General features: G+C 32.8%; 2 protein-coding genes across 2 annotated transcripts; one reads left to right on the forward strand and one right to left on the reverse strand.

Annotated features, from left to right (window-relative positions):
* Positions 1 to 2234: 2234 nt before the first annotated feature.
* Positions 2235 to 8260, forward strand: LOC100818993 (protein GAMETE EXPRESSED 3; the record flags this gene model as incomplete). The annotated part of the gene is made up of 10 exons (XM_041009045.1): positions 2235 to 2374; positions 3023 to 3104; positions 3778 to 4107; positions 4504 to 4750; positions 5534 to 5818; positions 5918 to 6004; positions 6267 to 6299; positions 6966 to 7025; positions 7105 to 7247; positions 7837 to 8260. Coding segments are annotated over 10 exons (1434 nt in total), but the record flags the coding sequence as incomplete, so codon positions are not given.
* Positions 8261 to 20195: 11935 nt separating this feature from the next.
* LOC100819535 (putative wall-associated receptor kinase-like 16) lies at positions 20196 to 24083 on the reverse strand. The gene is made up of 4 exons (XM_003545624.4): positions 23478 to 24083; positions 23005 to 23344; positions 21914 to 22087; positions 20196 to 21781 (listed from the first exon to the last, which is right to left on the reverse strand). Exons 1-4 carry the CDS (start codon positions 24009 to 24011, stop codon positions 20580 to 20582), a joined length of 2250 nt encoding a protein of 749 aa, XP_003545672.1. The 5' UTR covers positions 24012 to 24083; the 3' UTR covers positions 20196 to 20579.
* Between the last annotated feature and the right edge of the window lie 1334 nt (positions 24084 to 25417).

Here is a 25417-nt window from a genome sequence, read left to right on the forward strand (position 1 = left end):
CCCCATACCTAGGGCATTTGGACATTTCTTTGAATTCATGCCTGTACAGTATGCAATCATTAGGGCAAGCATGAATCTTCTTATACTCCATACCCATCGGACACAATATCTTCTTGGCCTGATAGTAACTTTTAGGCAACGTGTTTTCCTCTGGAAGTAGATCGTGCACTACTTGAAGCAGTGAACTAAAACTTTTGTCACTCCACCCATATCTGGCCTTGACATTAACCAGACTTAACACCGCTGACAACAACGTCAACGAATTCTTGCACCCCATATACAAAGGCTTCTTTGAATCACTTTGCAATCCTTCATACATAAGGACATGTGCTTGCTGAAAAGACTCTTGTCCAAGGTCACAAATCATATCCTCCAAGCGGTCTCCCATTTCTACATCAAACGGTTCAGATTGGGACCCACTCTGCATGTCTTCATATTCACCATGTCATATCCACGTCGTGTAATTCTTCTTAATCCTATCACACAATTAATGTTCCCGTATGTCTTCCAATATTTGTCATCTTCCGTTCAAACAATTGATGCAAGGACAATAATATTTTGCGTCCTCATCCGTTTGACTTCTTTCGAAGACAAATTGCAAGAACTGCTTGACACCTTCCTCATATTTTGGACTGATACGACTTTCATTCATCCAACTTCGTTCCATCTAAATAATAACTCTGTGATAATCACAAAGTTATTCGATGCATGAAAATTGGTGGGGATTTTTTACCATATCATTATGTTTGGTAGGTTCAATGCCATCTCCAATGCGCATGAGATATTTTGCATGAAATATTCTCCCATGCACATGAGATATTCTAATGCTCTAATGACCTCTGTGTAATCTTTTTCCTTGGCTTTTTGTTCCTTTTATTAAAAAAAGAAGAAGAGAGAAGACTATATAAGAGAGTTAAAAATTGAAAGTTATTAACTTAGTATAGAGAAAAAAGTAATAGGTTAATAAAATCAGTTTTGATGTTTTAGAAGAGGAACCAAACAAAGGAAAGTGGAGTGGATTGAGTGATGTTACATGAGACCTTTTATCTTTTGAGTGGCCATTTGTGTTTTTCTTTATAAACAAACTTTTGAAATTGTGAATCACTTTTATTTTATTCCATTTAATTTTGCATTCCATTTATTATTTTCATTCCAATTTTACGATTATTTTAAACTTTGAATAAATGAAATTATAAGATCAAACTATGTGAAGATGCGACAAAATATTATTCACTAAAATTATAATGAACTATTTAAATTTAAATAGTAAATCAATCAACTAATTATTTAAAATAATTGTATAAAAATATATTCATTATTTGAATTAAAGAAAAAATAATATGGAATGTTATTAAAAAAGAAAATTACATATGATTAACATTAATACATATAATACACCCTGAAATAACACCTAAAAGTAACAAAAATATAAAATTGATAATTTGTTGACCAGACACCTATCTTATTTGTCATGTTAATTATGTTGTTTTTGCTTTTTCTATACTTGCTCATCTTATAAATAAATCATTTTATGTTTGTTTCATGTTATTCTTTGTTTTTTATTTTTTATATTTTTCCTTTATGTTTCTATTTGTTGTTGTTCTCATTGTTGAGTATTTAAATTACCCAGACTTTACATCATCTGTTAAAAAAAGAGAATTTTCATACATTAATGTAAAAAAGAAATTAATAAAGAATATAATTAAAAAGATGATTATTGGAGAGTTTTAGAGTGGATTAATGAGAAAAATAAGATTGAGAGAATAATATAAAACGAACATAAAAATAAGTTAAAAAAGGTAAGCTTAAGAGAAAAATAATATAAAAAATAAATGAATTTTTTAAAATCAAACTTATCACAAAATATGATAAATTCTTTCAAATTTTGATTGTCAATGAATTGCTTAAAGTTAAATGCACATAACATATCAGAGAAAAAAATTAAAAGATAAACACAAATAATTAAAAAGAGATTGTATCATGTAAAAAAATCTCACATCCGAGGCATAAGAACATGAAACTGTATTCATGGTAAACAAAAATTACGTGTTAACCATTATAAAAAAATAAACAAATTTTTTTCAGATGATGGATTGGGTACTTGCATGACGGATCACCCACCCATATCAACAAATTACGCCGCAAAATTCCTCGCCTGCTGCACCGCCGCCGCCGCCGCCGCCGCGATTAACTCCTCGGACCGAAAGCGAAGAGCGAAAGGCAAATAGAGATGAACGCTTGCAGGTGACGTGGCATCTCCAAACTTACTTTTGATTTCACTTACCCAAACCCCCACACAGCAGAACACAAATTCCTTACTCTCGATTCGACGCTTCTCTCCTTCCTTCAACGGCACTTTCCACTCTGGCCACCGGTAACCTCCCTCTTCTCCTCTCAGAATCTGTAATTCTCTCTTATTCTTATTATAGGTTGAATTTTCCCGAACGGTCTCTCTCTGCTCAGCTTCTTTCTTCAATGTGTGAAAAATTAATTGTATTGTGATAATACCGAGTTGTGTTAACCGTTAAATCTGAATTGCGAAATGCTGACATACAAAGCATGTTAAGTCTGCAAATTATGTTAAGGATCGATAAGGGTGCAAATAAAATGGAGGAATAAAATTTAGAAGAAGTAAGGAAATATAGTGCACAGTGAGTGAAACTGAAATAACAGTTACACAAAATCACGCATCAGTTTTTATTTCAATGTGAGAGGCGTCAGTTTTTTATTTTTCTTTTATCAAGTACGCATTGTTGGTTGTGGACAGTTTTGTTTCACAGCCTAAGACAGTTTTTACCCATTATTATCCATTATAATAACTGTCTTGAAACCTTAACTGCGACAACAACATGGTGTTTCTGTAATGTGCAATGACCCAATTACTTGTTTTCCTTGTATTGGTGGTGTTGGTTGCTACTTTCTCTTCTTTTGTCTCTGCATATCATTTGCTTTCAAAACCTCTTCTTAGAGATGATGGAAGAATCTACGTTTGTTCTCATGACAACTTTTTTGCATTTGAAAGCAATGGTACCATTGCATGGATCATGCATTTAGACTACAAATGCAACCTTGGTACTGCCCCAGTTCATGGAGGTCATGGCAAGGTGATTTATATTTAGTTTTGTTTGTCACACTACAAACTTTCATGTTACTTAAGTTGAATTCAAATTATAATTCTTTTCATGTATAAATTTTTATTGGGAAATTGAGAATTATCTTGTTTTCTGCACTAGTGGGATATTCCTTGATCTGAATATCTTCTACAAAAACATGTTCTTTTCGTCATAGTTGACCCATCACCCTTGCACTCACGAGTCACATTAATCTTTATGCATGTAACAACAACAATAATAACTACTAAAAAGTAAGGGACATCAACAAAAAAAGTGCAAACAAATGGGAATTTTTTTTTTATATACATTGTCAATGTAAAAGGTTTCACAATGTCAACCAATCAGAAATCATAGAATACATTAGGTATGAATTTCAAGTAGTTATTGTGAAAGTCAACAAATTAATCATACATCATAATTGTGATTAGATGTCTGTCTAAAAATCCTTTATGTTGTTATTGCATACACTATTTACTCAAATAACAATGATGAGAAAGTGATACTTGTCTAGGCAAGGCCATTATTTCAATTTATAGTAAACAGAAGAGATGATATAAGGGTGTCATTCGATCCATGTAAGCCTTCACACTTTGATGGGAAAGGGGGAAGGTTTTTGTTTGTGGCAGGGTGGTGGAGGTTACTAATTTTTGTAATGCAATTGCAGATATACTTGGTAGCTGATAACAGAATATTGGTGATTAGTTATGGAAACATTGGAACTTCTGAGCCTGAAGCAGAAGTTTTCTTCGGTCCGGGACCAGGTCATGTGGCAGAGGCTGAAATTATTGGGCTCTCAGTGAGCACATTAGGCTCAACTATTTATATCAATGTCAAGAACAGAGGACTCTTTGCATATCAGTCACGTGGACATTTGCTTTGGAGTGTGGAACCTGTGCTTTACCAATTCGGCTACCGTCAAGGATGCAGGAAAAATCTTACAAATTGTTACTTTGCTTCAGTTCCTTTGCTTGATCATTGTGAGGGTAGTATATATGTAAGGTTCACTCATCCTTGTTTATTGTAATATGAATATCTATTATGCACTTTGGATTAGCAGTGAAGTGCATATTGAATAATGGTTTTTGCAACAATTATGATTTTGGTGGCCTTAAAAAAATTATATGTGATGGATCAGATGTAGGCTCGGCCAATATGGAAAAAGATGTAAGTTATAATTCACTAATAGTAATTAAAAAATGTACTTGACAACAACTATGCATGAAATGGTAACTAGTTTTTGGAGTATTTTAGGGTGTGTATGATAGTGTTTTTGTTTTAGATAGTAGGAGTGAGAGAAGAAGATAGGATAATGCAAGGAAGAATCTGAATAACCAAACTGAAAGTAGAAAATCAAAACAACTTAAAGATATTTTGGTTTTTGCATTTGCAGATCTCAAACACAGAGGGTGAACTCTATTGTTTGTCAGTTCGTAGCCGTTACTTTAGATGGATTCAAGATTTTAGTTCATTAGACAAAAATTTCACCATCACTCTAGGAAACAATGGTCATCTGTATGTAACAGTTCCAGCCAAGGCTCTTGTTCTGGCTCTAGATGTCTTTTCAGGTAATGTGTTGTGGCAGAGAAGTATTGGGCCATTAAGCAAAGTTGACTCTGCACCTGTAGTGGACTCTAATGGTAAGTTGTTTGCTGTTCGATTAGTTTTAAGGCTTACTCTAAAAAAATATTATTTCATTATGCATTACCAATTATATGGGGTCTCTCAATTAGTACATGCATGACCAATGTCTTAATAAATATATGTGGAAATTCTGCAAGAGAAAACAGTCTATGTACTAACAACATACATGATTTTTACATTATTATTCAATCACAAATTGCCATGTGTGATATGTTTATTGATTTTTAACTAACTACCATAAAAGTCATATTTACCATTACTTCTGATTGGTTGATTGTGTAAAATTTTGTACACTAACAGTGCATAGAAATTAAACTTATTTAGTAAAGAAATGTTAAAATTTATCTAATCTTGCCGAATGACATGGTGTGATCAATGTAGCCTATCTCACCAAGTGAGATAAGGCTTTGTTGTTGTGTCCAGCAATAACATTTCTTATGATACACTTTCTGATTGGTTTCCATGTTCTCACTCTCTTTATATGAATCCCTTTTGCAAACCATTGTGCCATGGAACTGTATGAAGAATCTACCTATATCTCCTTTACGTGAATAAATTATATCTAAATTAGAATTTTATATGATTCTATGATAACACAATCTTCTCTAACTTTTCTTCCAAGTACTTTCTGGTGCATCTAGACAATCATGCCTAATAATGCAGCATTCATTTGCATCATACTTGCCCCCAGTATTTTAAAGTGTGTCATATATAAACTTCTTCATTAATCTCAAAGTGGAATATGAACTTACTTTACTAGAGCACACTTAATGTAACAGGATGGATATCTATTGGTTCGTTGGATGGGTTCTTATACTCGTTTTCTCCAACTGGGGTTCTTAAGAAATTCTCAAGAATGAATGCAGAAAACTCTATAATTCAAGTTGGTCCTTTTCTTGATTGCTCTGGATTTGCAATCTACAGTTCACAAATAGAGATGGAAGGAAAAATTAGCCACACAATTGGTGAATACACTGTAGTTTCAGCAATTCAACCAAAAGCTGCATTGTTCACTATGTTGGTTCCTGCAACTGGATCAATATATTGGTCTGAAAGCTATCCTGGTACATATTTCCCAGTCATTTCCTCGTAACACTTTGCATTTGTAATGAAGTTTCCATAGCAGCACACTAACTATTTTTCTGTGCGCATGATTCAATCAGGTCATGTTTCTACTTTATTTTCTAAGAGTGATCTAAGTCAATTTGTCATGAATGAGGAGATTCTTCTTGCTTTCCTTGCTGCTTCAAGTAAGAGTGCACTCTCTTAACTAATCTTTTTTTTGTTTTTATTTTATTTTAATAATATTGAATAAGGGTTGCTCCTATTAAATCAAAAGATGAGAAGTTGGACACTTAGCAGTGGCCTTTCGAAGAATGTTGATCATTCATTTAAGGAAGTGCAAGTTGGATAGCTAAAAATACCCTGGAATATTTACTTTTGGGAACTATATGTTTGATATGAAGTAGTTTATTTGAATGAACTAATGAGTTGGTCTGATATTCAAAGCAGAGATTGGCACTCCGCTGCAATGTCGTACTATAGGTACAAATCTTTTCTTCACCTGCCTTTAGATAAAAAAAACCAAATTTTTAACAAGTCAATGACTAATTTAGCCCCTGAAACTGTCATTCATGCTATCTAAATCTTTAAATTTAACTACTTACTCTCATTTTGATCCCTAAACATATGTTAATATTCTCGACTAAGTCATGCATTGCATGTAACTTTGGCCTAAACTGAGTGACAGATTACAGTTTCAGGAATTTTTTTAATTATATTAAATTGACAAAGATGTCAGGCAATTATTCAAAATCTTTAAAATAATCACTAAATTAATCAGCTTTAAATTTAGTGATAAATTAAGAGATATAAGGTTGAATGGGTGGTTAAGAAAGAGTAGAAGGGGGGCAAGGTCGTGGATTCGATCCTCCCTCCTAACAAAAATTAACAAACTAATAATTAACATTTATTGATAAAAAAAAAATAGTTATAAACTAGTTTCTTCCTTTTCTTAAAATTTTTAAAAATTATTATCTAAATTGTTTGACATCAGAATCAGTTTTTTTTTTTTTGAATATGTAACAAACAAGTTAGGTTGTCTTTATACATGCAAGACTACAGTATCTTGGTTTTAGTTTAGTGTATATCATAGTACAACTTTAAATCTTTATGTCAAACGATTAACAATTATTCCTCATCACTTCATAGGTCAGAAGCTTGCATCAAGCTGCTCTCAGGAAAGAACCAAGCTTGTCAGTGTCTACACAGGTAATGTACAACTTCGTACATTATGAAAATGTAGCCACATTTTAACAATTGAGTGTATATAGTTGTAAGTTTTTTGCAGGTAACGAAAGGGCAATAGTCTTGTTTCTGCTCTTTGAGTCTGCTCTCTTGTTGATACTAATTGGACTTGTAAGATTCTGCTGTACATTCTGGGCAAAAGAGAAGCTTAAAGATCAAGGCCTTGGAAGCTTCCTTGACAATAGAGTTAGTTCAAAATAGTGTAGTTTGTACTTTTCTTCTTTCCCGCATTCTTTCTTCTTATGAACTACTCATTATTTTTAAAATCAGACCGGCCCATTTTGACTAGTCTAATAACTCCAAAAAATTGACTCTTCTCAGTACGGGTAGGAACTGGTCAAATCATAAAAACTGGTGCAACAAACAAACCAGTTTGAACCAATATTTTTCAAATTTTTTCATATATGCATTTTTTTTATAGTTTAATTTAATCTAAAATATTTTAAAAATAAATAAACACACGTTTAAAGATTACAAATAAGTATACATTATTTTTCCAATTAGCATTGATTTTTTATCTTATAAAACATAATTTTTTATATCTTGATTTATTGTAATTTTATATTATTTTATCACTTAAAATATTATACAATATTAAAAAATACAAATTCATTTATCACTGATTTGTCCACAGTTTAACCGCAGTTAAACTAATAAACCATAAAAAGTATTTTTACTGGTTCAACGGTCGGTCTAGTTTTAAAAATAATGGTATTATTTCACCTAAGAAGGATGTACAATAATTCACTTCTTGTTTACCATTTGGATCTTTCAGAGCTCTCTTCCGCTCAACCAACTATAGTTTGGGAAGGGACACGGCTCACTCAAGACCAAAACCTGTGCTTCCTGTGCAAATGGGAAAAACAAACTACTCATTTCAGTATGCAAAGCAAAAGAATATGACAATGTCCCACACATTGAGCGATACATCTTCCAGTGAAAGCAGCTCTGAAGGAGAGACTAGCATGCTTGAAGACATGGACTCCTCAACTAAGGGAAAAGCAAAGACACCTATAGTTTCATTGGAGAGGCTACAGTGAGAAGAAGTCCTTCGGAAAAGGAGCACTAGCACTTGTCTTTGTTCGTTGTTATAGTAATATTTCTGGTTGTTAAACTATGAACAAATCATTTGATGTCACTAACCATTAATTAAAAACAACCAGTATGTAATCAAAGAAAACAATCATTTTAAAAAGGAATTATTTTACAGACACTGATTTGAAACACTAAGAAAAACAAACTAAAATAAAAATACAAGCATGATTTAAGACTGAAATGAGAAAGGCTTGGGAAGTTTCTTATCTTCATATTTTGTTGAACATTTTTTTATATAAAAAAATGACATGTTTCTGTTGTGAATTTTCCATTTTTGAGGATTGTTGCTAGTTTATATAAGATAATAAATTTAAACTTTTATAACATTATATTGTTTCTTTATTTTTATCAATTCATCCTTTAAAAATTAAAACACATTAAAATCTTTGGTACACTATATGGTGGTGTTTATGCTATTGCTGAATTCTTTCTCTGTAAACTGTAGGCAAATGCACACAACATGCTTAATATTGATTTCATTTGTTTTATAATCTATTAAGAACATGATAAAAAAGAAACTGAAAAATAAATAGAAATACTAGGTCCCGAAAGAATAAAAACAAAATTAATAATAAAAAAATAATACACTATTGTATTTTAATGGTATACTAAAAGACAAGAATCTCACGTTGTCTAGACATATTTTGCTTTCCTTGTTTATAAAACAATCAACGTGTGCCTAACGCTTTGTGCAAATGAGATTGCGCATGAGATTAGGTCTTGTGGATCTGTTGCATGCAAATCTATGGATTTGTCCCCTCCTCCCCTTATGCATACGACAATGGGCCACATAGGATTAATACATTGTTATTTAATAAAATTCTTTTTGAGATTATTTTGAATTTTTAAAATTTGAATCAAAACTATGAGAAACCTTTATTTTAATGTGACTTTTGTTAAGCTTTAATGGTCCTGAAAAAATCAAGAGATATCTGTTTCCAGCATTCAAATCTCTTAACATCATTTCATTACTATTAAGTATTAACGATTTAATTAACTTTTTGTTTTTGACAGCCCATTTAATTAATTTTTTAATTCTTAACATTTTGGAGAATGGCTGTCGTTTTTTGACTGAGTTTCACACAATACACTCGACGAGCCTTGCCTTCTCTTCTCTCTCTTTCTGTCTCTGCTCTCCTGGTTTCGTAGTACGGGTGTTTTGAGAATGTTTTGGTTTGAGTTTTATCAAACATAAAATAAAGATATCATTTGATTTAATTTAAATTTAATATCAAATTTAAACCGAATCAAATTATTTTTTTATAGTTTAATTCAGTTCGATGTTTGGCAATTTTTTTATTTTTAATCTATTATTATAATTTAAATTCTATAAACTAAACTTACATAAATATTATGCTATATTATTTTAAAAAATAAATTTATTTTTTATTAAATTTTGTTTAATGTAACATTCCAATTTTTGTAATTTAGATTAAAAATAATTGTTATTTATAAATAAATAGAGTTTTAGAAAAATGATGAGATTTTATAAATAAAAAAATAAGGAGATATAATTATTAATTAAAATAAAATAATGATTTGAGAGAAAATAAAAAGGGTATTTCATTTATTTGTTAGATAAAAAATAAAATAGAGTTTGTTTTTATAAAATAAATAAATAAATAAATATAGAACAAATAATAGGCTGAGTCCGTAGGTATAAATAGTTATGTTAAGTCAGGTGACTCTTTTTGGCCTCATCTTCGTTCTCCTCTCAAAACCCTTTCTTTTTCCCGCAGCCCACCGAACCTGTCTCAGAAAAACGACGATCTCGGACACTTTCACCGTAGACAGTTTCTATGGGGCGTAGGCCTCCCAAAAGGTAACGGAGGCGTGCAAAGGTTTCCTCGGGCCAGACGGAGATTGGCCCTCAAGTGCAAAGGCAGAAGGGAGCTTGACTGCAAGACACACCCGTCGAGCAGGGATCGTCGTGAAATTTGAGTATCACGTTCGCAACCCAATTCCGAACATTCTCACCGTTGGGAATTTCAAAATCATATCTGAGCTTAAAAGAAAACCCTTCGCATTGTAGCATTTTAATTTCCTGCACAAACCCAAAACTATCTCGGTAAAACTACAATCCTGGTTTCGTTAACCGTTGGATTTTCATGAAATTTGGATATGTTGTTTGAAATTCAATTGCGCACACTTCCACCGTTGGGAATTTTGAAATAATATTCATGAAGTGGAGGTTTCAATCTCTTTTCCGTCTCTCTGACGTTTGGGAACTCTATCGGAGCAATCGGAGGAATAACTGAAGGAATCTCAGGGAACCGCTAGAGATGTTACTATCGCAGGCTGAAGACACGTGAGTCCGCTCAGAGGTAAGGGATGAGTTATTTACAGTTGGGGATTAGTGAGAACATGTGTAGGGATCCTTAGAGGATTAAATTGGGGTTTTATTTTGGGATGTTTGTTAAATTGCAATTTTTCCCTTATGATTATAAATAAAATATTGATGTCCTAATGAAAATTGCTTGATAAATTGTGCTCTTGATATTTGTATATTTCGACCTATGATTTTGATATAATTGTTTAATATTATTTGAGGGGTTTTAGTCCTCATGTTGTGATAGTCTTTTATATAAATTGTTATATTGAGGATATGAAATGATGATTCAAATTGTGAGTATGTGATGAATTGTAGAATAACATGTTGCTTTGAGATTATAATATTGTTATTGAGATTGAGTATAAGTGTAAAGTTGAACATGTGTTAATTTGTGAGATACGTGTAAACAAGTGATGGTGGATTGTGACACTATGAGATGTGAAATTGTGAATGAGTTTTAGTTGTGGATAAGTGTGTAGTTAACACTTGATGTGGAATTACTTGTGTTGTAAGCTATGAATTATACAATAACCCGACCAGCGTTATCTTGAGAAAAGCATTGATGCGCAGTGTTAAAGAGAAAATGTAGGTTTCCTATTTAGGAACCAGTGTTAAATCGTAGCGCAATTGTGTTGAACGTGTTTAAAACACGAGTGTAAGGTCGTGGGTATTGTATAATTCATGAGCAGTGCCTGCATGCAAAAATTATTTTAGGGGTTGGACCTGAATCAGGAGGCAGAGGCCCTGACGGACTCTTCGGAGTGTAGGCCTTGGGGGTCACCGGGTTTGAGTGCTCCTTTAAGCCTATGTTGATCCCATATGGTTGGAGCATTCTCGCAAAACATCGTGACCCTGACTGGTCTCCCTATGATCTTACTTAGTGAGAGTGACTTGACAACCCCATTGTGTGGTGTGTCTTGTTATGTACTCCTAAGCGCCCCAGGGTGGTTTTTCACTAACATGGTACCACATTGCATATATGATTGAGTCTTAGCATAACTGTTGCATATGCTTGCTAATTGATGTGTTATTATATCTTGATCGGAGCGTGGGATTCTTGTGTAATGTGATTGATGATTGAAAAGTGAATTTTGAATGACGAAGTGGTGAAGTTACATGAGCTATGTTTAAGCAAGTGGTATCTCATTTATATAATATGTATATTTAATTGTCTTGTTTTCTCTATTAGCTAGGAATGTGATAACTCATTCCTTGTGTGTTGTTGTGTTTAGATCCTGTGATGATCTTGAACTTGTGTTCGGGGGAGCAGATGAATAGGTGGATGACTATGAAGAACCTCATGCTAGAGGACATGGGAACACAACGCTCTGATAGGATGTGACATTAGGATATAAGTTCTATATTAATTGTATGAAGCTTAGACGACCTTGTTGAGTCGAGAATACTTTATTATTTATTTGGACAAGTTTGAATATGATGTAAAAGAAAATGAATGTGAGCCTTTTTCCCCTTTGAAAGGCTTGTAAAAAAAATGTTTTAAAAATACTTTTAATTAATATTTGAATTTTTTTATTCCTTATTAGTATATATGTGAGGGGTAGAGGGTGTCACATTTAGTGGTATCAGAGCAGGTCGAACCTTTCGGCCAGTGTGTTATGTGCTTACCATATTCTGGTGTGCACTCTGTGTGGTTACTTATGACTAGTTTTGTTGAACATGTTTGAATTATTATTTGTATTTTCTCCTACATGATTAAATGAGACTTAATAATAATGCTTGTATGTATCTTGCAACCTTAATGTTGCTATACCATAAATCCACTGTTGAGTCATGAGTTATGAGACTGACCATCTCTATAATTTGCAAAGTGCGGTTAGACATTATGGCAAGCCATTGGGTGTTGCAAGTAGCCTTGATATTGATTGATAATGTGTTAATGAACCTTTATCATCCTGTGTGTATGTTGTTAGTTAGCTTATTTCTCCTGTGATGCGTGGATTAGTGTTGCAAGAACCTTTTGGATAATATATATATCTTGGATGAGTGTGTCTTTCTTGATGTGTAAACGCATGACTACTTAACTCCCTTTATTTTGTGCGTAGTCTTGAATGTAGTAGTTGAAGTTTATGATTCCTTAATACATACTTATTAACTATTTAATTCTTACTTCTTATATGTACGTTGTATACTTATTATAAGAACCTTATAATTCTATGTATACTTGTAGTAGGGTGTTTTACCTTAATTGCATAAAGAGTATGGTTGTTTGAGATTCTTGTTCTTAGCAATGGTGATACTCTATAGTTCAATGACTCATATAAAAAAAAAATATTTCATAAAGAATACTCTTTTAACCGTACCTTCTGATTCTAGTGCAACTTATCCTTTGTGTTGCGTGCTTAAGTCAAGTAATTCGATTATGCTTCCATGCTTGAGTATAATTCATTCTTTGTGTTGTGAGCCTACATCAAACAATTGGATTATTGATGTTTCTGTCGCAATCAAGTGATAGTTGATGTCTCCATATGTGCATACACTGTGATTATGTTTTCGTTTCTAGAATTCATTTGGAGTATCTATTGTTGATTCTGGATGAGTGATCCTTCTTGATTTAAAATTATTGTCTCCTAATCAATCGAGTGTTCATCTTGTTATTAGTTGCTCATCTTCCAATCATGTCTAGTTAAACTGCTTGATAATCTTTCTTGTTGTTACTTCTATTACGAATAAAAAGAGACTTCGCCTTTGACAATCACGTTAAGATGTTTTGAGAGGAAACACTTGAGTATGCATTATCCTTGTTATCCATAGACGAAAGTCAAACTTAGTAAGTCATGTATTTGTGTTCCTTGAGGATATGCTTAGTTACCACCTAAGTGCAAGATTGAGAATCTTATAAGTGTAGTACCCATAGAAACTTGTAACCGTAGTTCGTGAGAAATATCTAGTATAGAGTTGTTTGAGAACATAGTGTAGTTGGAAAAGTTATAAAGTATAGTTAAAAGATTTAATGGGGAACCTTAAGAAGAGTGTAAGGTAGTTAGTAAGACATTAATTGTTAAGCATAGAAGGATTCAAGAGTAAGTGTTCTTGCGAAGGGTAGGTGACCTAAAAGATTATTGATGATAGTTGTATGATCAGCGAGATAAATATTAGTTCTTTTTACCTTAATATGGAAAAAGTTTGTGGATGCTTTAAGAAATACCTTAGTACCTATTGTGACCTCTATGTGTACCTGGTCATGTCATAATATGATTGATGTCCATGTGTGTTCGTGGAATGCGTGACAAGATCTCTCACCCTGAGTTAGCTCTTGTTGTGGTTTTGATGATTAGTGTTTAGTATGTTTCCAGTTAAGTTGAATTATGATGTGTATTATAAGGTTGTTATAGACCCTTGGGAATCATGTTTTGAGCTAAGAGTTTTGTTATGCATTTTAGTTAGATGAAGATGACCCTTAGAGTATGTTACGTCTAGGTGAAAGATAACTACAAATCCTTCTTGGGCAGAAGTTGTTTTGAGATGAGAGGAAACTTAAGATTAAGATGAAATGATCTTAACTAGTAGTCGAACCAAAAGGTTATTTTAGGACTCATTGGATTAACCTTTAATGCTTGTTGGAGATGACTCAAGTAAGTTTAAGTTTTTGAGTGAGATCCTTGTAAGGAGTAAGCCATAAGTTCATAAAGAAGTCGACCACTGTAAACTGTTGAGTGCTATCTTAGCCGCGTAGGTCCTTATTGGAGTAGTAAAATATTTGAAATAATTTTTAAGTTTAGAGGAGTGCTTGTAGGAGGACAAATAGTGATCAATGTTTCTTGACAACTTAAGACTTATGAAAAGATTTATCCTATATGTGATTTAGAATAGGTAACCATGATGTTCACCATAATATTTTGGGAGACATTACCATTAGTTTGATACATTGTGAGGATCTTTGGAGTTGAATCCGAGATAAAAGATATGGGTAAAATTCTCAAGAATCTTGTTGTGAGTTTAGTTTTAAACGTTAGAACTAGCTTAGTAGTTAGAGCTTGAATAGGAAACCGATGATATGACTAGTGTCCTAGTTATAGAGTTAGATATTGTAAACAACAATCGAAACCTCAAGTTCAAGTGCAAAGTTATAGGGTGACATGAGTATATATGTGTAAAGATTACCTTAAGGTGAACAAACTTACAGAAGTAGGGAGTAATCTGTATTGCTTATCTAATTAGCACCCAATTAGTATCAGGTAGGCAACCTTAGAGTTGAATCGTTACAATTCTTGGACCTAAGTGAGAGTTATGAGTCAAGTATACCTAAGTAAGGAAGATCGTGCTCAGGGAAGAGGGATAGATTTGAGGGTAGTTAAAAGAGTCGAAACTCATTATTTTTCTTGAACCGTCCGATGTTCGAAAAAGAGTCGACCACGTGATTAGTAGCGTCTCCTTGTGTTTGTTTGTTCATTTCAAATTGTCATTAGCGTCTCCTATGATATTATTATACTCCAAATAGTATGTCATTCACATTCTATTATCGTTGAGATGTTACTCTTGCAACACAACTTAACTCATGAAAAATTATCATTGAGGGAACGAGGATCACCAAATTTGTCGTCAAGTGTAGAAAACTCTTAAGATCGAAGTCACAGATAAGTGTTTCAACAGAGCACACAACTTGATATTGAAAACTATATGTGTGATATCTTTTTCTCAATCTTTCGGCAAAGTTTCGGGGACGAAACTTCTTTTAAGAGGGGTGGAATTGTAACATCCCAATTTTTGTAATCTAGATTAAAAATGATTGTTATTTATAAATAAATAGAGTTTTAGAAAAATGATGAGATTTTATAAATAAATAAATAAGGAGATATAATTATTAATTAAAATAAAATAATGATTTGAGAGAAAATAAAAAGAGTATTTCATTTATTTGTTTGATAGAAAATAAAATAGAGTTTGTTTTTATAAAATAAATAAATAAATAAATATAGAGCAAATAATAGGCTGAGTCCCTAGGTATAAATAGTTATGTTAAGTCAGGTGACTCTTTTTTACCTCATTTTCGTTTTTCCCCTTCTCCTCTCAAAACCCTTTCTTTTTCCCGCTCGAAACCCAATTCCGACCATTATCACCGTTGGGAATTTCAAAATCATATATGAGCTTAGAGGAAAACCCTTCGCATTGTAACATTTTAATTTCCCGCAGAAACCCAAAACTGTCTCGGTAAAACTACGATCCCGGTTTCGTTAACCGTTGGATTTTCATGAAATTTGGATATGTTGTTAGAAATTCAATTCCTCACACTTCCACCATTGGGATTTTTGAAATAATATTCGTGAAGGGAGAAAAAGGAATCGCATGAAGACAGTACAAGTGGAGGTTTCAATCTCTTCTTCGTCTCTCTCACGTTTGGGAACTCTATCGGAGCAGTCGGAGGAATAACTGAAGGAATCTTAGGGAACCGCTAGAGATGTTATTATCACTGGCTGAAGACACGTGAGTCCGCTCAGAGGTAAGGGATGAGTTATTCACAGTTGGGGATTAGTGAGAACATGTGTAGGGATCCTTAGAGGATTGAATTGGGGTTTTATTTTGGGATGTTTGTTAAATTGCAATTTTTCCTTTATGATTATAAATAAAATATTGATGTCCTAATGAAAATTGCTTGATAAATTGTGCTCTTGATATTTGTATATTTCGACCTATGATTTTGATATAATTGTGTAATATTATTTGAGGGGTTTTAGTCCTCATGTTGTGATAGTCTTTTATATAAATTGTTATATTGAGGATATGAAATGATGATTCAAATTGTGAGTATGTGATGAATTGTAGAATAACATGTTGCTTTGAGATTATAATATTGTTATTGAGATTGAGTATAAGTGTAAAGTTGAACATGTGTTAATTTGTGAGATACGTGTAAACATGTGATGGTGGATTGTGACACTATGAGATGTGAAATTGTGAATGAGTTTTAGTTGTGGATAAGTGTGTAGTTAACACTTGATGTGGAATTACTTGTGTTGTAAGCTATGAATTGTACAATAACCCGACCAGCGTTATCTTGAGAAAAGCGTTGATGCGCAGTGTTAAAGAGAAAATGTAGGTTTCCTATTTAGGAACCAGTGTTAAATCATAGCGCAATTGTGTTGAACGTGTTTAAAACACGAGTGTAAGGTCGTGGGTATTGTATAATTCATGAGCAGTGTCTGCATGCAAAAATTATTTTAGGGGTTGGACCTGAATCAGGAGGCAGAGGCCCTGACGGACTCTTCGGAGTGTAGGCCTTGGGGGTCACCGGGTTTGAGTGCTCCTTTAAGCCTATGTTGATCCCATATGGTTGTAGCATTCTCGCAAAACATCGTGACCCTGACTGGTCTCCCTATGATCTTACTTAGTGAGAGTGACTTGACAACCCCATTGTGTGGTGTGTCTTGTTATGTACTCCTAAGCGCCCCAGGGTGGTTTTTCACTGACATGGTACCACATTGCATATAGGATTGAGTCTTAGCATAATTGTTGCATATGCTTGCTAATTGATGTGTTATTATATCTTGATCGGAGCGTGGGATTCTTGTGTAATGTGATTGATGATTGAAAAGTGAATTCTGAATGACGAAGTGGTGAAGTTACGTGAGCTATGTTTAAGCAAGTGGTATCTCATTTATATAATATGTATATTTAATTGTCTTGTTTTCTCTATTAGCTAGGAATGTGATAACTCATTCCTTGTGTGTTGTTGTGTTTGGATCTTGTGATGATCTTGAACTTGTGTTTGGGGGAGCAGATGAATAGGTGGATGACTATGAAGAACCTCATGCTAGAGGACACGAGAACACAACGCTCTGATAGGATGTGACATTAGGATATAAGCTCTATATTAATTTTATGAAGCTTAGACGACCTTGTTGAGTCGAGAATACTTTATTATTTATTTGGACAAGTTTAAATATGATGTAGAAGAAAATAAATGTGAGTCTTTTCCCCTTTGAAAGGCTTGTAAAAAAAATGTTTTAAAAATAATTTTAATTAATATTTGAATTTTTTTTATTCCTTATTAGTATATATGTGGGGGTAGAGGGTGTCACATTTAACATATTTTAGTTGAAAATTATTATTTTCACTTCTATTTAGTATTAATATAAAATAATATTACCAACTCTTCTTGTAACATAGTAATAATTTGTTCATCACTTGATATTTAATATTTTTTTTAACAATATTACCAACTCTTCTTGTAAAATGTGCAGCATCTTGATTTTAAAGTAAAGGAAAAGTACTAAATTATTTAATACTTATGATTAATTACCACAATAAAAATCACTATAATTATAATATGCAGTTTATTTGATTTGATTCAAATTTTTATAACAAGATCCAAAAATTGAACCAAATCAAAAAAATTATGAGATTTTTTAGAATTTTTGTTTTTGTGGTTTTCAATAGAAGTAGTTTTCAATTTTTTAAAATTAATTTGATGGTTTACAAATGGTTTGATTTGATTTGGAACACTTTGATCCGTAGTTCCTCTTCAGTTGCCTTCATTGTACATTAGAAGTTCCAATTGTATCTGGAAGGGTGGGACCCACATACAAGTCCTTTAGGACAATGACTTGTTACGTCTTAGGAAGATTTTAGTTTGTGTTCAAAACATTTTTAATATATATATATATATATATATATATATATATATATATATATATCATATTCAAATGAAAAGAATAAACATAATATATAACTCCTTGCATCCTAATAGAATCTAAATTTATAAGGAACTTCAATATATTTATTGGAAGAAATACTGTGACTCAATGAATAAAGAGTTTGAGGTGTGTACCCACACCCCAAAGCTAGAGAAAATTGTTAGTGAACGACTAGCTAGGATCTCTCAATGAATCAATTCACTGGATGAAGGAAACTAGAGTGAATTGAGTGAATGTTAGCGTTGCTAAGTTAACGAGTTTCATAGTATTCAAGCTTATTGTGTAAACACTCATTGAGTGATTAAAGTACTTTTTCTATCAAATATTTACTATTTGTGAAAGCCAGGAGTGACTTGGTGATAAAGAATACTTGGGTCTTAATCGCATGGAAAGATTAAGTGTAATGCTAGGAGTGACCATGAGAATACTCATTGTAGTCAGAAGTGGCATAGAAAATACTTGGTTGTAATCAAATATTTGATCAGGGGAACCCTAAAAGGTTTAAAGGAGAACTGGACGTACCTAAAGAGTTGGGACGAACCAATATAAAACCGTTGTGTTTTCATTAATGGTTCTATATATAACTTGTCCTTTTCTTTAAGTCACTTCCACACTATCATATCCAAGTTTTGCAAACTGATTTTTTCAAACACAAATCAAATCCTTTGGATGAAATCCTTGGTCCATTGATATCTGCTTTAAGAAAAGTCTTTTATAGTTTTCAAAAGACCAAGTTTAATTCATCACACTATTCACCCCTCTCCCCTTCTAGTGTGTTTCAAGTATTTTAGTATGGTCTTATTAAAGTCGATACTCCTCTATTTTGGAACATTACTTTTAGGCCCCTTGTCCTAAACATTTTTTAGTTCCATTAAGTTATTTAAAAAGAAGAAAAAAAATATGATTTTATGATAATCCAAATTTACCCTCCAATTTAACATTGTTGATTAGTGTTTGGGTGGCATCTAATTTTTTTGCTAATTCCTCAGGCTCTCAAACTCCTTCCACTCTGTCTTTGCCTCTGACACCAACAAGCTCCAATTTGGCCAATTCGTCTATGTCACAAGCCTTGATAGTGCTCCCCGGTCCCCCTCATGTGTAACCTCAACCTACTCTGGTGTTCCCCAAACAAAGACCCTGCATTTGGAATCCCTCTGAGATTGTCCCAAGCGAGAAGATTCAAGTTATGATCGTGGCCATGCCCAAGAAAAAGAGAGAAGAGGTTAAGAGAGGGTCGTGTGAGAAGGTGTTGAAGGGGAGAAGCAGCTCTGGAAGTTCAAGTTCTAGAAAACTCAAGACAAAAAATCTAACCCTATAAATGGAGGGAATGAAAATGGAGAACTTTTTCTTTCGTTAGGGAGAAAGAAGATAGAAATTTGATTTTTGAAAAAATTAATTTAATCGAAGTTGATAAAAAGGAACATGTAAATACCAATTATCCTTAGTTTGGAATATTGTTATTGATGTGGTTAAGTAGTAGAATGATTAAATTGAGTTGAAGTTCTTGTAAATGCCAATTATCCTTAATTCCATGAGAAATTGATGAACCTGTAACTTGATTCTTCAGATTAAAATTCCTCAAGTCTTAATACTATGGTGAGCAAGAGATATAGGGAAAGATTTGAAATTGTTCAAAACTACTTGAGTGAGATTACTATGGTGTTGCTAATGCATGGAGACATGGAGTGCATAACCTTTAACATATATCCTTTCTCTTATTCTTGATCTTTTTATCTCAACAACCATTTTGTTTTTAAACATTCCCTTATTTTAAGGAGTAAGAAAAAAGGGTATTCTAGGAGAGAAAAATCATTAAATATTATGTGCAATGCACATGATTCATTTCTGTCACACATTTAAATGGCATTAACATGGTAGGGGGCCAGGTGTAATTATTGATGAAAAATTAACGGATTTTTAGTAGGGATAAAAAATAGAGGGATGTTGGATGTAATAAGTGCAAACCTCACAAGTGAGTGATGTATGTAATTTAGTCTTAAATATTCTTGTAGTGTATTTTCATATCTGTTTCCTTCTCACACAAGCTTCCTATGCTTTTTTACTCTTTATAATTTCTCATTTATTTGTTCCTCAATCATGTTTATGAACAACTCAGAAATAGAATTGCCTCATACAATACCAAGACTGACAAACTGATGTAACTGCTAGTACATTTGTAGGCAGTTTCCATAACAATGAATGTATAATACCTTTGATTATTCTTCTCTGCATATAGGAAAGTAAAGTAAAAGTATATAGCAGCGTTGGGTTTGAAACAAGTCAGCAAAATGGGCACAAGTAATTGGAAGCAACATGTAGAAATGTTATTGGAAATATCATAAACAGAATTCCTTGTTCGAATTATATCAACACCAACTACAAGAAATGAAAGAAGGAATATGCTTTACATTGAAATAAACTGAAGTGGAAATGCGTTAATCATCTTCCATCACCAAAGTCTATTAATTCAAGATTTCTCAGGCTGTCATATCCAGTACTTTGAAGGTCACTACTATCACCATGTTCACGAGTGCTATATGCCTCATGAAGCAAGTATTGAGTCTCCTGGAAATTTTGGCTTTTATTGGTCCATGGGTGTTTCTCCATTCTTCTTACTCCTTCCAACGCCATTGCTACTTCTTTCATGCTAGGCCTTTCTTCTCCTCTAAGTCTCAAGCACTTTGCAGCAAGAATAGCAACATCCATGATCTCTTGTTTATTTTTTTCATCCAAAATTCCGATTTGAAGAACTTCAAATAAGCGATCACCTTTCAAGCAAGAAAGAAAATGAACTGTAAGACTTCGTTTCTCTTCAGACCTGTCAAAAGAGAAAGGTTTTTCTCCTGTTAACAGTTCTACAAGCACTACGCCAAAGCTATAAACGTCACTTTTTTCAGTCAATTGGCTTGTTTGCATGTACTCTGGGTCTAAATACCCAAAGGTTCCTTGCACGATTGTGGCTAATTCAGTTTGGTCAAGTGGAACCAATCTTGAAGCACCAAAATCAGACACTTTGGCAGTGTAAGTATCATCTAAGAGTATGTTGGCAGTCTTCACATCTCTGTGAATGATGGGTATGGAGGCTGCTGAGTGTAGATATGATAGAGCTCCAGCTACCTCTGTTGCTACCCTTAGGCGGGTTTTCCAGGATACATTAGCCACCTTGTGTTCATTGTGTAAATAATCAAAAAGGGTACCATTGTTAACAAATTCATAAACTAGTAAAGGAACTTCTGTCTCTAGACAACAACCCAACAGTTTGACCACATTCCTGTGATTAATTTGTGATAATACAATGACCTCATTAATAAATTGCTCTATTTGGCTCTGATCCACTATTTTGGACTTTTTGATAGCAACGACCCTGTTATCCGACAGAAATCCTTTAAAAACTGTACCATAACCTCCTTTACCAATGACTAATTTCTCATCAAAATAGTTGGTTGCTTTTTCAAGTTGCTCTGCAGTGAAAATTGTAGTTGATTGAGACGAGTCTTTCCTTGTAGAGAGTTGCTGTCTTAGAATGATGCCCCCATTTTGCTGAAAGAACTTCTCCTTTAATTTGAGGACTTTCCTTTTCTGCTTTATCAAGTATACCCAAGAAATCCCCATAAATAGAGCAATTAATCCTACACCTCCACCTGTTTAAAGCAATTATGTGATTGAGCACTTAGTTAATAATTATATACTAACTTCTATAAATGAAAATATACTATGTATGACCAAAAGGGAATAAAATCAAAAGCTACACGAGCTAATTACTATTTGCTTACCAATGGCGACTTTGGTAAATACGTCATTTCGCTGCTTTTGTCGACATTCTCCATCTTCTTTTGTTCCATTTCCGATAAGTCCTTCAGGACAGAAACATTGGAAAGATCCAAGGGTTTCACGACAATATTCATCTCTTGCGCAATTGTTCCGACCATTCGTACATTCTAAAATGTCTACAGTGGTCAAACAAAAATAATAATCAATTATCAATCATAAAAAAATTATCATTTCAATAAATGTCACGTGACAACATTTTGTTCATTCTTTTTTTTTCTTTTAAATTTTCACAAAATTTTATTTTATTTTTTAATTCATCAAAATGCATTTTTATGATAATTAGAATAATTGTTTAATTATGTAATACTTATTACAGTAATGAATCATGATTAGAATCTAATCAATTATTAATTATCAATCATTGTATATTTATAAAAGAAAGTTTGCCGCTAGACATATGTCATGTGACAACATATTTATTAATTATAAATAATTTATCCTATTAAGACACACACCATTAATTGGAGTACCTGAGAAAGTGATTACTTAAGGTTGTCTTACAATATAACTATGTTTGAATGTGTATGTTAAAAAAATACCTGTGGGACTTGTTAATCTAAATATACACACTTTTTTTTAGTTGGATACGTTAACACGTTATAGTTAGATATTAACTTAAAGTATATTGATGGTATAAGTTGTTGATATACTCTAACTAAAACTATAATAAGTTGATGTACTTTAAGAAATGTCTTTCTCTTTATCTATATATATATATATATATATATTACACATATTTGCTAAAAATGTTCAACAAAATAATTGATAATTGTATTAAAAGACTCATAATAATTAAAAAATATAGATTATAAGTATAAAATTAATACCCACGGAAGACCCAGATTATTAAGCTAGTTTCGTGAAATAACAAAGTTGAAATGATCAATGTCTTGCTTTTCAAAAGAAGGAAAAAAGAAAGAATGACGACATATATTTTTATCAAATTTCTAAAGTCAATGGAACAAGTCAACCAATCATACTAAATAAATTAACGATTATATTAAACGTTCAGGATGATTAATTAATTACCTACCTTGGCAACCATCCGGATGGTACGGGTTTCCCTCATAACCTTCTTTACATTTGCATCGGTAACTTTTTCTAATAGCCGAGTCCTCACAATAGCTATTACTCTTACATGCATAGTCGGTTTTACTCGTGGAATTGAAACATGTCTGATTTCCAACAGTCCAATCTACAACAAAGGGTGCCTTTTGGAACGGAAGACCCTTTAAATGATCCATTGAGAAAGTATAGTTGTCATTTTTTATGACAAAGGAATAGCTGCAGTTGTTGAAGTCAGAAGAGGAATTGAAATTGTTAAAGCTAAATGCTTGTATGGTAATATTCATCATTCCGGGAGGTATATCCACCTGTCAATAGGAGTTATAAGATTAGTTTGGTATTAAAGAAAAATAGAGGAATCATGGTTTGAATCACCTAGATATAATATTTTAACAAAATTTAACCATTGACGTTGGTGGATAAAAAAAAAAAAATACCCACCTGACAACACCCTATCCCCGTACAGTTTCCATCTCTCTGCATGATTTGCACACTGGCTTCGCTGTTACATCTTGTCAAACACCCCACTGAAGATTTCGCACCATTGCGATAACTGTTGAGATAGCCATTAGTGTCGCACCCCACGCTTACGAACTTGTTGTCCTCGCTGGAAATGGCGAAAGCCGGAGTTGTGAGACTGGGTTCGTTACCTTCTGTTTCTACTCCACCAAGAGATTCTTTTCTGCAAACCTTCGAGACGAAGGCGAGCATGTCCATTTTACCGTCGAGGGTTATGTTCAGAATTTGGACGTTGCCGTTTCCGCGATATAAAGTGGAATCTCTGCAAGTGAGCTCCAATTGGTCCTCCAAGAAACAGTTTTCACCGGTGACGGAAGATTTGCCTATGCCAAATGGATACGGAATTTGTGAAACGCTTCCGCAAGAGTTCGGGCAGCCGGGCAGGGCTTGGTCAGCTGCTACTGCTAACGCAGTCAGCAACAGTATGGTGATCGATTGCATCTGCATGGCCTTCATTCCCTTTTTGTTATATATGCTCAATGTATCAATCGCATTAACTTAGAAGATTGATCTTTCTTATTAAGTTACGGGTTTGTGCGTTCTACTACGAGCACATTTATAGTAAGAGGAATTTTGGATTGACCTTCGATTAATGTAAGAAAGAAAAATTAAATTTTTGTTACGCGCGGCTGATTAATCCGTCAACGATTAACTTAATCATTGTTGTTGCAGTAAAATATTTGTCTGATCAAATTGTTTACTATTTTTTTATTAATATAATTTATAGTATTTTGAACGGATCAAAGGTGAAGGAGTCGTTGGTCAAAGTTATTTGCCAAGGTTTTGAAATAATTATACCATGCTATAAATTTAATTTCATAAATAAGGCTTGTGATTGATGTGAAAAGAAGAATGATAGTGATTTTTTGAAATTTTATATATAATTACATACTTTAGTTAATTTTATTATGTAATTAATACATTTGACTCGTTAAGCATGCGCTCACAGCGATCCAGAAGAAATTTCAATTAAGAATTGACCGGGAATTGCACCTCTCTCTTTGAGGAATCTAGAAATCTGCGAAAATAAATATATAGTTTTTTGACAGAAAACAAAAATAAATTTTAAACATTTGAAACGGACGAAATATTGAGGACAGGATTCAAATAATATCTTTGTTACCGACACTACTATTATTGGATAATATTATATTATTTCAATAATTATATTATAATTATTGTATTTTTTTGAGTTAGTAATTGTTACTACTATTAACAACATTTATTCTAAATAATAGGGGAAGACAGGCAAGTGTCTCTCTAAATTTTTTAAATAATAAAAAATACAAGTTTAAATACAGTTAATAAAAAAATAAGAATAAAAAATAATATAAAAGTAGTGGAAAATTAATGTAAGTTAAAAGAAAATTTAAGAATTTAAAAATGGTTTAAAGGTTAAATTGTCCAATGAAAGTGAAAAGTGATTAATGAGTTGTTACCTAATTTTGGTTAGTGGGTCATTTTTAATCTGCATAATTAAAGAAGATTAATTATTATTACTACTTTAATATTATTAAGAATAAAGATAAAATAGTCTAAAAAATGTGGAGACAAAAAAAATTAGAGAAAACTATATCCCCTTTATATATTCCTATAAATATGATAATAGTATGCAATTCATGCACATGCAGATGATAAAATAGTATGCAACCCGTGCACATGCACGAATTGTTTGTTAAGTTACTTTGCAAGATTTTTTTTTTATTGCAATATAGAGTTAAAATTAAATTCAGAAGTGAATTATGAATAAAGTGAATTGTGAATTTATAATTAACTAATTGTTGAAACTACATCATTAAAAAAATATTTCTCAAAAATTGTAAACTACAAAAAGTAGTTTAATCAGTGTCACTATCATCCCA

Source organism: Glycine max, chromosome 14 (assembly GCF_000004515.6).
Source record: "Glycine max cultivar Williams 82 chromosome 14, Glycine_max_v4.0, whole genome shotgun sequence".
In the NCBI taxonomy this organism is placed as follows: domain Eukaryota; kingdom Viridiplantae; phylum Streptophyta; class Magnoliopsida; order Fabales; family Fabaceae; genus Glycine; species Glycine max.